Genomic DNA, 12,444 nt, shown 5'->3' on the forward strand with positions numbered 1-12,444 from the left:
TTATCAACTCTTCGTTCTCCCTGGTGTATTTCAAACAGACCCAATATTTTAATTGTTTATCCTTTTTCTTTGTTTAAAAAAAATTTATTTATTTTTGGCTGTGTTGGGTCTTCGTTGCTGCACGTGGGCTTCCTCTAGTTGCGGCGAGCGGGGGTTACTCTTCGTTGCGGCGCACGGGCTTCTCATTGCAGTGGCTTCTCTTGTTGCGGAGCATGGGCTCTAGGCGCACGGGCTTCAGTAGTTGTGGCATGCAAGCTCTGGAGCACAGGCTCAGTAGTTGTCGCTCGCCGGCTCTAGAGCACAGGCTCAGTAGTTGTGGTGCACGGGCTTAGTTGCTCCGCGACATGTGGGATCTTCCCGGACCAGGGCTCGAACCCGTGTCCACTGCATTGGCAGGCGGATTCTTAACCACTGTGCCACCAGGGAAGTCCCTATCCTTATTCTAAAGAGTCATGGGTGGCTCTTCTTTAAGGATTTATATTTGCTGTGGATATTTTCCATGAGAGGAAATCTGAGAATAAGCACCCGGAACTGAAACCAACCACCTGGAACTGAAACCGTGTAACTCAGATTGGGACTTGAACCCACTGTCTTTTAACTGAGATCTCACACCTGGTCTCAGGACTTAATGAAGCTCAGGTTCTTGATGTCTCATCGCAGAAAGAATTCAGTGAGAGACAAAGTGGTAAGAAGTGGAGACACTCCACAGACAGAGTGTGGGCCATCTCAGAAGATGAGAGTGGCACCAGGGTGTGGGGTTGGCCGTTTTTATAGGGGTGGATAATTTCATAGGCTAATGAGTGGGAGGGGTATTCCAGCTATTTTGGAGAAGGGGTGGGGACTTCCAGGAATTGGGCCACCGCCCACTTTTTGACCTTTATGCTCGGCCTTGGAACTGTCATGGCACCTGTGACTGTGTTACAATGAGTGTATACTGAGGCTCAAGGTCTAGTGGAAGTCAACTTGTCTGCCATCTTGGACCTATTCTGTTCTAATCAGTTTATGTCGTGTCCTCAGGCTATGTCATTCTTTTAAAGGTTGTGCCGTGACCCCTTCCCTCCTGTTTCAGAACTACATTGTATGAAATCCTTGTGCCTCTCCTCGAGGGTCTTTCCTGGGCACAGACATCCTATGGGTAGTCCTTTGGGTAGAGTTTCCTCTTTGGAAACGTTCCTGGGTGTTCTCTCCTGTCAGCACTTCCCCTCCCTGGGTTTGTCACCCTGGAAAGATATATTCATGTATGTGAGCCTCAGTTATTCAAAAAATTAAAATTTATGTAAGCATTGGAGCTTGAACGATAGCATTTTCCAAAGAGGCAAGAAATAGGTGAGTTTCAGAAAAAAGAAAATATTCTTGTATTACAATGCGTTAAAAATTCTTGTTTCTTTTTTCTTCCCTCCCTGAGCAGGTGTAGTAATATCCTGAGGTCTGTTCTTTTTGTTTTGGGTTTTTTTGTGGGGGCGGAGGGTTGTTCAAATGCAATTCCAGGGTTTAGGCTTGAGGTGTTCAAGTACAGTTTTTAAAAAATTTTTATTGAAATATAGTTGATTTACAATGTGTTAGTTTCAGATGTACAGTCAAGTGATTCAGTCATATATATACATATATATGTGTATATTTATATGTGAATATATGTATATATACTTTTTAGATGCTTTTCCATTACAGGTTATTGATATTGAGTATAGTTCCCTGTGCTATACAGTAGGTCCTTGTTAGTTATCTGTTTTATATATAGTAGTGTGTATATTTTAATCCCAAACTCCTAATTTACCCCCCCAATTGTGTTTTTATAAAACAATTTCTTGCTGTGGAAATAATAATTAATATCATTATTTTCTGAGAGTAATAGATACTTATGCGTTTTCTTGTTGAACTAGAAAAATGCCTTACAATTTTCTTCCCTCCTTTCTACATAAACACGAGGTTTGTGTGATTTTGCTGGATTCTTCACCCACTGGGGTCATTTAAAATAGCATCGTGTGGTCCAAAGCAATGTGACTAGGAGCAGAGGCCTGAGGTCAGTGACTCAAGGTGAGGCTGCAAAGGGAAGTACTTGAAGGCCCAGCTGGTTCTTCTTGGAGAGCCCAGCAGGTGTCCTACCTGCTCACACCCACCATGGAAGGAGCCTTTAAGCTGAGAGAAGCTACAGAGCCCTGGAAAGCTGGGGATACAAGTGCACATGGCAGAAAGGGTTTGGGGGGAGATGGGTTGGTGATGCCCCTTTTGAGGTTGTAACCGTGGTTTCCCCGGGTCTGTTTCTAGGTATAGGCTGGAGTTGTTGGGGTTTTTTAAATATTTATTTATTTATTTATTTATTTATTTATTTATTTATTTATTTATGGCTGAGTTGGTCTTTGTTGCTGCGCGCGGGCTTTTCTCTAGTTGCGGCAAGCGGGGGCTACTCTTCGTTGTGGTGCACGGGCTTCTCATTGCGGTGGCTTCTCTTGTTGTGGAACACGGGCTCTAGGCGCATGGGCTTCAGTAGTTGTGGCTTGCAGGCTCTAGAGTGCAGGCTCAGTAGTTGTGGCGCGTGGGCTTAGTTGCTCCACGGCATGTGGGATCTTCCCGGGCCAGGGCTCAAACCCGTGTCCCCTGCATTGGCAGGCGGATTCTTAACCACTGCGCCACCAGGGAAGCCCTAGGTTGGAGTTTTGCATCCACAGTGTAGCTGCGCTCAGAGTGTAATTTGTTTACATTGAGAAAGTCTGTGACAGGAGTTCTGTGTCCTGGGTTAGGGGTCATGAATTTGGGAGTTCTTTTGGGTCAGAATCTTAAATTGAATTCTGCTGAGAGTTTTCTCACTGTGGGAATGGAAGCCTGAAAAAGGGAGTGGTTCCAGTATTCCCCAGGGAGAGGAGGGCGTGTGGCGTTCCCAGAGTCCATCCCTGTGGCTGCTCAGGTGCCCCCACCCTCCTTCACCAGGGACTGACCTGGTCCAGTGGTTCTATCTCGACCAGGAGAGCCTAGTGTGTGTTAAACTTTCATACAGGCTCCTTCTGTCCTGTGGGACGCTGGCTGCTTATCTGTGCTGATTCCAATATTTGTGTCTCTTTCCTCTGGATTCTTTTATCCATTGAATAGTGCAGCCCTTTGGCTGTAGTTTCCCTTAGCACTTTGTAATTAATTCCCTGTGTGGGAAATAACATTTTTAGTTTCTTGGGCTTAAAGAAAAATCTAAGTTGATTGAGAGATATGATGTCGGTAAGGCAAGAAAATTGTGGAACTAAATAGAATTTTTGTTCCTTTTAGGGAAGAGAACCTCAAGATGTGAGATGAATGTGTTTACGTTTTCAGGTATGTGTTCCATTTTACATCAGTGTTTGTGTATGTCCTTAGAGAATATTGAAATTTAAAAGGCTAAAGCAGGGAACTCCCTGGCAGTCCAGTGGTTAGGACTCGGGGCTTTCACTGCTGGTTCAGTCCCTGGTCGAGGAACTAAGATCCCGCAAGCTGTGCAGCACAGCCAAAAAAAAAGCTAAAGCAATTGATGTGAGGACAGCTAATCAAAGCTTACATAAATCTTTGAAAATTCTACTGCATTTAAAGAACTAAACCCAAACCCCTGTTGCATTATAATGTTATATTGATTTCTGAAAATACCACCCTCCCCCATGTGAGATACAGGGAAGGGACAAACTAGGATGCACCTGGTCATTTTAGTTAGCAAGGGATTTGAAAATTATGGTTTATACTTTTGTAACCATTCGTGTTCAAAGGAATTAAATCTTAACAATAGTTTCCTATGTACCAAAGTTAAAATTAAAGAAAGACTATTAAATAGTAACACAGGGTGTATATACTTTGCTTATTTTCAATAAACCTGTGAGATACAAAAGCCTAACTTAAGCAAAGTCACTGCCCACCTATCCTGGTCCCCTCCAGCATTGTTACTCCAGCCACTGCAAATACACAGTTTTAATCCTTTCTTGAGCTTCCTGTTAATGTTTCTTTATATAAAAACAAGCCATTGTGAATTCATATTTTTCATACCCAAGTTTGTCCTTATAATGAGTAGTCAGACTCCACATTTTTAAAACTTGATTAAAGTATAGTTGGTATACAATGTTGTGTTAATTTCTGCTGTACAGCAAAGTGATTCAGTTATACATATATACATTCTTTTTCATATTCTTTTCCGTTATGGTTTATCACAGGATATTGAATATAGTTCCCTGTGTTACACAGTAGGACCTTGTTGTTTATCCGTTCTATATATCACAGCTTGCGTCTGCTCATCCCACACTCCCAGTCCTTTCTTCCCCCAACCCCCCTCCCCCTTGGCAACCACAAGTCTGTTCTCTGTGTTTGTACAGACTCCACGTTTTTTGATGTTTACCGACAGCTTACGCCTCCCTTCTCTCTTCCCCTTGTGTCCACGCCCGGAAAAGCCGATAACAAAGTCTGTAGTCCTCTGGCATTAGTTTCACATTCCAGCCGCACAAGCCCCTGTCTGTGTGCAGAACTCTTATCCTGGCCCAACCCCCGACAGAGATTCTTTGCTTGACCAGAGAATCTTTGGTTCTGACCCTAAACCTTCTCCCGGGCCTATCTGTGTAGTTCCTCGTGAAATCAGTTTTACCAGAAACCCTGCTGCGTCAGTTAAACCAGAATTCCCCAGCTCCCCATGTTTGATCGCCTTCTGTATCTGATTGGGTTCCTACATTGCCACCATTGCTCAGGTGATCTGTGATCACCCTGGCCTGACTTCAGTAAGAATCCTGTTAGGTCAGTTTATCCAGACCCACTAATCCCTGGTTTTTCTTTTAGTAATTTTCCATCCACTGACTGCCCCCCACCCCCAAATTGCTCTCTGCCCATGAATTCCCACTTCCACATGCTGTATTCAGAGTTGAGCCTAGTCTCATTTCTCCCCGGCTGTGAAATCCCATCGCAGTGGTCTCTGTACCTGTCCCAGGGGTTCTGGATAAAATCTGCTTTACCTCTTTGACAAGTGTCACTGAATATTTTTTCTTTAAGGTCCCCTAGCCATGATAAAAATCCAGGCCAGGGCTTCCCTGGTGGCGCAGTGGTTGAGAGTCTGCCTGCCAATGCAGGGGACACGGGTTCGAGCCCTGGTCTGGGAAGATCCCACATGCCACGGAGCAACTGGGCCCGTGAGCCACAATTACTGAGCCTGCGCGTCTGGAGCCTGTGCTCCGCAACAAGAGAGGCCGCGATGGTGAGAGGCCCGCGCACCGCGATGAAGAGTGGTCCCCACTTGCCGCAACTAGAGAAAGCCCTCGCACAGAAACGAAGACTCAACACAGTCATAAATAAATAAATAAATAAATAAAAGAACGTGAATTTCTAAAAAAAAAAAAAAAAATCTAAAAAAAATCTAAAAAAAAAAAAAATCCAGGCCAGGCTCCATTCCTTGCTTTCTGAAGCCATTTCAGAGCTGCTTGAGAGGCCAGCCCTGCCCTCCCCCCAAGACCTCAATTACGTGGGTCATAGACTTTTTTTTTTTTTTTTTTGGCCCCACCGGGTGGCATGCGGGATCCTAGTTCCCTGACCAGGGATTGAACCTATGCCCCCTGCATTGGGAGAGCGGAGCCTTAACCACTGGACCACCAGGGAAGTCCCGGTCATAGGCTTTTTCCTACCCTGAGTGTGTGTGTATTTGCATGACACACCAGCATCAGTCTCAACATGGAAATCACACCTGTGCAGGTGGCAAGAACAATTGGTGTGGTGAGCAGCATGGCCAGACATGACCACCACCCATGGGTCTGTCTTCTCTTGCTCTGACTTGCTCACCTGCTGTGCTGTCTGATGGCGGCCGGTGCCATGGGCTGCTAGGTGCCAGGGACCTCGTGCTGTGAGCTGTGCTGCCTGTGTTGCATTGTTGACCATACCAAGCCTCAGTTTTAGATTCAGCCGACCAGAGTTGGCAGTTTCAAGAATTCCTAGGCTTTGGGGAGCAGCAGTATGGGATGGGCGCCCTCCTTGTATTAGTCCTGGGTTGATACCTTTGCCAGGATTTATCTGTGTGTTAGAGTGAAGCTGTGACAGAGGCAGGCTTGGCCCCGACATACCCCAGTGAGGGGTGAGAGAGAGAGACTATGCCCTGTGCAAGAGGTGGCTCCACTGAGTGTTGCTTTTGAAAGAACAGTCATTTAAAAAGACAGAAAAAAAGAAGAGAGGGGGAAAGGCAGCCAATAGATGGCAGGCTGAATCTGCCCTCCTAATACCAGGGGGCGCACCAGGACCCTTAACACTTACACTCACAGCATCTCCTAGGTTGTTTTTGTGTTTGGAAGGCAACATATTCTTTCCTTACAAACTTTACTTCTATGCAAGGAACTCCCCTCCTTGGCCCACACTTTATGCCATTAGAGCTGTAATTACCACCAGGTACTGGGCTCTCCTGAAAACAGAGGCTCTCCCAGGACCTGAGCATGTGGCCCTCCACCCAGCTGTCCATTGTGCCTTCAGTCCTGGAAACAGCCCCCCATGAGCTCAGCACGGCTACTGAGACCTCCTTGAGACATGACCGAGCGCAACCTGAGCCCTCTGTCATAGCCTGCCTGCAGGAGGGGCACCCTCCCCCTCAGTCCCTTTCTAGATGCCACAGTTCTGGAAGAGGTCTCTTCACCATTCACTATGATGTTGCCTATAGGCTTGTCATGTATGGTTTTTATTATGTTGAGGTGTATTCGTTCTATACCTAATTTGTTTAGAGTTTTTATCACGAAAGGATGTTAATTGTCATGCTTTTTCTGCATCTGTTGAGGTGATCATATGATTTTTTTCCTTTATTTAGCTAATTTGGTGTAACACATTTATTGATTTGCATATGTGGAACCATCCTTGCATCCCAGGGATAAATCCAACTTGATCATGTTGTATAAGCCTTCTAATGTGCTGTGAATTTGGTTTCTTTTATTTTGTAGAGGATTTTTACATCTATGTTCATCAGGGGTATTGGCTTGTTATTTCCTATTCTTGTAGTGTCCTTGTCTGGCTTTGGTATCGGTAATGCTGGCCTCATAAAATGAGTTTGGAAGTGTTTCCTTCTCTCCAAGTTGTTGCAAGAGTTTGAGAAGAGTTGGTATTAATTCTTCTTTAAATCTTTGGTAGAATTCAGCAGTGAAGCCATCTGGTCCTGGACTTTCCTTTGTTGGGAGGCTTTTGATTACTGATTCAACCCCCTTACTCCTTATTTAGCGATTCAGATTTTCTGTTTTCATGATCCAGTCACAGTAGGTTGTATGTTTATAAGAATTTTTTTTTAATTTATTTATTTATTTACTTTTGGCTGCATTGGGTCTTCGTTGGGTTGCGCGGGCTTCTCATTGCAGTGGCTTCTCGTGTTGCGGAGCACGGGCTCTAGGCTCGAGGGCTTTAGTAGTTGTGGCTCTCGGGCTCTAGAGCACAGGCTCAGTTGTAGCACACGGGCTTAGTTGCTCCCCGGCATGTGGGATCTTCCCGGACCAGGGCTCGAACCCGTGTCTCCCGCATTGGCAGGCGGATTCTTAACCACTGCGCCACCTGGGAAGCCCTGTTTATAAGAATTTATCTAATACCTCTATGTCAGGGATCCCCAACCCCTGGGCCACGAACCGATATCGGTCAGTGGCCTTTTAGGAACTGGGACGCACAGCAGGAGGTGAGCGGCAGGCAAGCGAGCGAAGCTTCATCTGTATTTACAGCCGCTCCGCATGGCTCACATTACAGCCTGAGCTCCGCCTCCTGTCAGCATTATGGTGAGTTGTATAATTATTTCATTATATATTACAATGTAATAATAATAGAAATAAAGTGCACAATAAATGTAATGTGCTTGAATCATCCTGAAACCATCCCCCCCACCCCCAGTCCGTGGAAAAATTGTCTTCCATGAAACCGGTCCCTGGTGCCAAAAAGGTTGGGAACCGCTGCTCTAGGTTATCCAACTTATTAGCATATAATTGTTCATAGTAATTTTTTATGATCCCTTATATTCCTGTTGCACCCCATATAATTTATCCTGTTTCATTTCTGATTTTATTAATTTGAATCTTTTCTCGTTTTTCTTAGTCTAGCTAATGGTTTGTCTATTTTTTTTTTTTTTTGGTTTGTCTATCTTTTCAAACAACCAATTCTTAGTTACTTTGATTAGTTTTATACTTTCATGTGTTTTCACGTTACTAATTAGCATCCTTTCATTTCAGTTTGAGGAAATCCCTATAGCATTTCTTGTAAAGCAGGTATAGTGGTGGTGAACTCCCTCAGCTTTTGTTTGTTTGCGAAGTCTTTGTTTCCTTCATTTCTTTTTTTTTTTTAAATAAATTTATCTATTTATTTATTTTTGGCTGCACTGGGTCTTTGTTACTGTGTGCAGGTTTTCTCTAGTTGCAGCGAGCGGGGGCTACTCTTTGTTGCGGTGCGTGGGCTTCTCATTGCGGTGGTTTCTCTTGTTGCGGAGCATGGGCTTCAGTAGTTGTGGCACGTGGGCTCAGTAGTTGTGGTTCGCAGGCTCAGTAGTTGTGACGCACGGGCTTACTTGCTCCGCAGCATGTGGGATCTTCCTGGACCAGGGCTTGAACCCGGAACCCCTGCATTGGCAGGCGGATTCTCAACCACTGCACCACCAGGGGAGCCCTGTTTCCTTCATTTCTGAAGGACAGCTTTGGTGAGTAAAGCTTTCTTGGTTGGCAGTTTCTTTCTTTCAGCTCTTTGCATATGTCATGCCACTCTCTTATGGCCTCACGGTTTCTGCTGAGAAATTTGTTGATAGTCTATTGGGGTTCCCTTTATGTGATGTATCACTTTCCTCCCGTTACTTTCAAAATTCTTTCTTTGATTTTTAATAATTCAATTATAATGCATCTTTATGAAGTCTTCTTTGGGTTTAACCTGTTTAGGGATATTTGAGCTTTAGGTACCTGGATGTCCATATCTTTCCGAATATTTGGGAAGTTTCCAGTCATCATTTCTTTAACTAGGCTTTCTACCCTTCTCCCTCTCTTCTCCTTATAGGCATTCCATAATGTGTATATTATTTCTTTTGCTGGTGTCCCCTAATTCCCATAAGCTTTCTTCATTCCTTTTCATCCTTTTTTCTTCCTCTTTTCTCCTCTAACTGAATAATTTCAAATGAACAGTCTTCATGTTCACAGATTCTTTTATCTGATTCATCAAGTCAGTTCTTGAAGCTGTATTTCATTTTTCAATTCATTTATTGTACTCTTCAGCACCAGAATTTCTGTTTGGTTCTTTGTGATTTCTGTCTATCAGTCGAACATCTCCTTTTGTTCATGTATTGTTTATTTTGTTGAGTTGACTGTATGTATTCTTACGAAGCTCCCTGAGCTTCCTTTGAACAATTATCTTAAATTCTTCATTAGGCAATTTCTAGACCTCCATTTCTGTGGATTAGGTTACCAGAAAATTGTTGAGTTTCCTTGTTGTCATTTTTCTGTGTGTGTGTGTGTGTGTGTGTGTTCCTTGAGGTTTTGCATTGCTGTGTTCACATGTGAAGGAGCAGTCAATTCCTCCACTGACTGGTTTTGGGAAAGAAACACTTTTCACCAGTCAGCCCAGCTGGGAATTCTGTGATTCTGTCAGACCTTATCTATGAATGCACCCGCCTCACACCTCTTGTTCCCTCTTTAGCAGGGATTCTTAAGATTGTATGCCTTCGTTTGTTTTTTTTGTTTTTCTTGTCTGCACCCCTCGGCATGCGGGATCTTAGTTCCCCAGCCAGGGATTGAACCTGTGCCCCCTGCAGTGGAAGCTTGGAGTCCTAACCCCTGGACCACCAGGGAATTCCCTGTATGCCTTCTTTTGATCCCTCACAACCAGGCGGGGTACTGAGAGCCTCCCATTTGTTTTCCTGAGATATAGTCCCCTGAAATGCTTGTCTTCTTCCATCCCACTGAGTTGAGCCAGCTGAATGCATGTGCTTACAAGACAGGGGAGAGGCTTTCCCTCACTGTCTGGAGCACATACATGGAGCAGGCTATGGGGTGGGAGGGTCAGGTGTGCAGAGCATTGGGTGTGCCCATGCACCAGACAGGAGTGTCTGCAGACGTCACAGATACAGAGAACAGACTGTGGTTGCCGGGGGGGGGGGGGGGGGGGGGGGGCGGGGGGGGGGTCGGTGGGAAGGAAGGATTGGGAGTTTGGGATTAGCAGATGCAAACTATTATATATAGGATAGATAAGCAACAAGGTCCTACTGTATAGCACAGGAAACTATATTCAAAATCCTGTAATAAACCATAATGGAAAAGAATATGAAAAAGAATATATATGTATAACTGGGTCACTTTGCTGTACAGCAGAAATTAAACACAACACTGTAAATCGACTATACTTCAATAAAATTAAAAGAAATATATATGTGGCTATGCCAGTTTTCTTTTGTTTAGTGTTGGCATGGTATATCCTTCTCCACCCTTCACTTTTTTTTTTTTTTTGGCTGCACCGGATCTTAGCTGCGGCGTGCTTGATCTTTAGTTGCAGCATGCACGCTCTTAGCTGCGCCACATGGGCTTCTTCGCTGCGGCATGGCATGCGGGATCTAGTTCCCCGACCAGAGATCGAACCCGGGCCCCCTGCACTGGGAGCACAGGGTCTTACCCACTGGACAACCAGGGAGGATCTTAAAGAAGGTCCTTACTTTTAATTTATCTGTGTCTTTAAACTGATTCTTGCAGACAACATGTAATTGTTATTTTGTTATTCACTTGACAATTTCTGTCTTTCATTTCTTGTATTTAGACCATTGATGTTTAAGGTGATTATTGATAGAGTGGATCAATATCTACCATATTTCTACTCTTTTCTGTTTGTTACCTTTGTTCTTGTTTCTTCATTCTCTTCCACCTTTCTTCTGTCTTCTCTACGTTTTATTGAGCATTTTATGTGGTTCCATGTTTTTTCTCCTCTTCTGGCTTACTATTATACGTTTTTCAGTATTTGCCCATGAGTTTGCAATATACATTTACAACTAACCTTGTCCTCTCTGAAGTAACAGTATACCATCACTTCAGTGGATGTGCAGTTTTCTCATAACAGAGTATTCCAATTCCTCCTCCCTGCCCTTGTACCATTGCTATCATTCATTTCATTTATCCATAAGCTATAATTACTGAATATATAGTTGCTGTTATGATTTTGAACAAAGTGTTTTCTGTCAGAATACATAAAAATAACAGAAATAAATCATTTTATTTTACCTTCATTTATTCCTTCTCTAACACTCTTCCTTTCTTCATCATTACCTTCTTCCTGACAAATTTCCTTTTTTTTTAATATTTATTTATTTATTTGGCTGCACTGGGTCTTAGTTGCGGCATGTGGGATCTTTGTTGCCACGTGCAGGATCTTCATTGTGGCATGCGGGATCTTTAGTTGCAGCATGCAGGATCTAGTTCCCAGACCAGGGATCGAACCCCAGACCCCCTGCATTGGGAGCATGGAGTTCTTAACCACTGGACCCCCAGGGAAGTCCCTAACAAATTTCTTTTAACAGTTTTTGCAAAGCAGGTGTGCTGATAACAAATTCCCTTGATCTTTGTTTGTCTCAGAAAGTCTTGATTTCTCTCTCACCTTGGAAGGATAATTTTGCTCGACACAGAATTCTAGTTGGGTGGTTTTTCTTTCAGCACTTTATTTCACGAAACTCTCTTCCTGCTTACATGGTTTCTGAAAAGAAGTTTGATTTCATTCTTATCCTCGTTTTTCTATACCTGATATTTTCTCACTCTACCTTCTTTTAAGATGTTCTCTTTGTCTTTGATTTTTCTCAAGTTTGAATATGGTATTTCTAGGTGTGCATTTTTCAGTTTTTAATCTCATTTCTCTGAGCTTTCTGGATCTGTGGTTTGGTGACTGTCCTTAATTTTGGGAAAATCTCAGTCCCCATAAGCCTCACTTATTTCTTCTGTTCCCTTCTATCTTTCTTCTCTTTCGTGTATTCCCATTATGTGTATGTTACACTTTATATAATTGTCTCAAAGTTCATGGATTTCTGTTCCCTTTTTTGTTCATCTCTTTGCATTTTAGTTTTGGAAATTTCTCTTGACATTTCCTCAAACTCAGTGATTCTTTCCTCACACATTTCCATCGTATTGATGTGCCCTCACCCCCACCCTGCCAAAGGAATGATTCATTTCTATGCTTTTGGTTTTTTTGGGGTTTTAGTTTTTTAAATTTTTTTTTTAAATTTATTTATTTTGGCTGTGTTGGGTCTTTGTTGCTGCACGCGGGCTTTCTTTAGCTGCGGTGAGCGGGGGGCTACTCTTCATTGCAGCGCACGGGTTTCTCACCGTGGTGGCTTCTCTTGTTGCCGAACATGGGCTCTAGGCGTGCAGGCTGCAGTAGTTGTGGCACTTGGGCTCAGTAGTTGTGGCTCGTGGGCTCTAGAGCGCAGGCTCAGTAGTTGTGGCGCATGGGCTTAGTTGCTCCATGGCATGTGGGATCTTCCTGGACCAGGGCTTGAACCCGTGTCCC

General features: G+C 43.8%; 1 protein-coding gene across 2 annotated transcripts in view; it reads left to right on the forward strand.

Annotated features, from left to right (window-relative positions):
* LOC137759981 (zinc finger protein 791-like) overlaps nucleotides 1-12,444 on the forward strand; it is a 75,430-nt gene that overhangs the window by 29,638 nt on the left and 33,348 nt on the right. For both annotated transcript variants that reach the window (XM_068536819.1, XM_068536820.1), the window contains exon 2: nucleotides 3,253-3,297. In XM_068536819.1, the coding sequence (XP_068392920.1) occupies nucleotides 3,280-3,297 (18 nt within the window). In that variant the 5' untranslated portion in view covers nucleotides 3,253-3,279. The remainder of the gene's footprint in view (nucleotides 1-3,252; nucleotides 3,298-12,444) is intronic.

The sequence above is a fragment of the Eschrichtius robustus genome, chromosome 2, assembly GCF_028021215.1.
Source record: "Eschrichtius robustus isolate mEscRob2 chromosome 2, mEscRob2.pri, whole genome shotgun sequence".
Classification (NCBI taxonomy): domain Eukaryota; kingdom Metazoa; phylum Chordata; class Mammalia; order Artiodactyla; family Eschrichtiidae; genus Eschrichtius; species Eschrichtius robustus.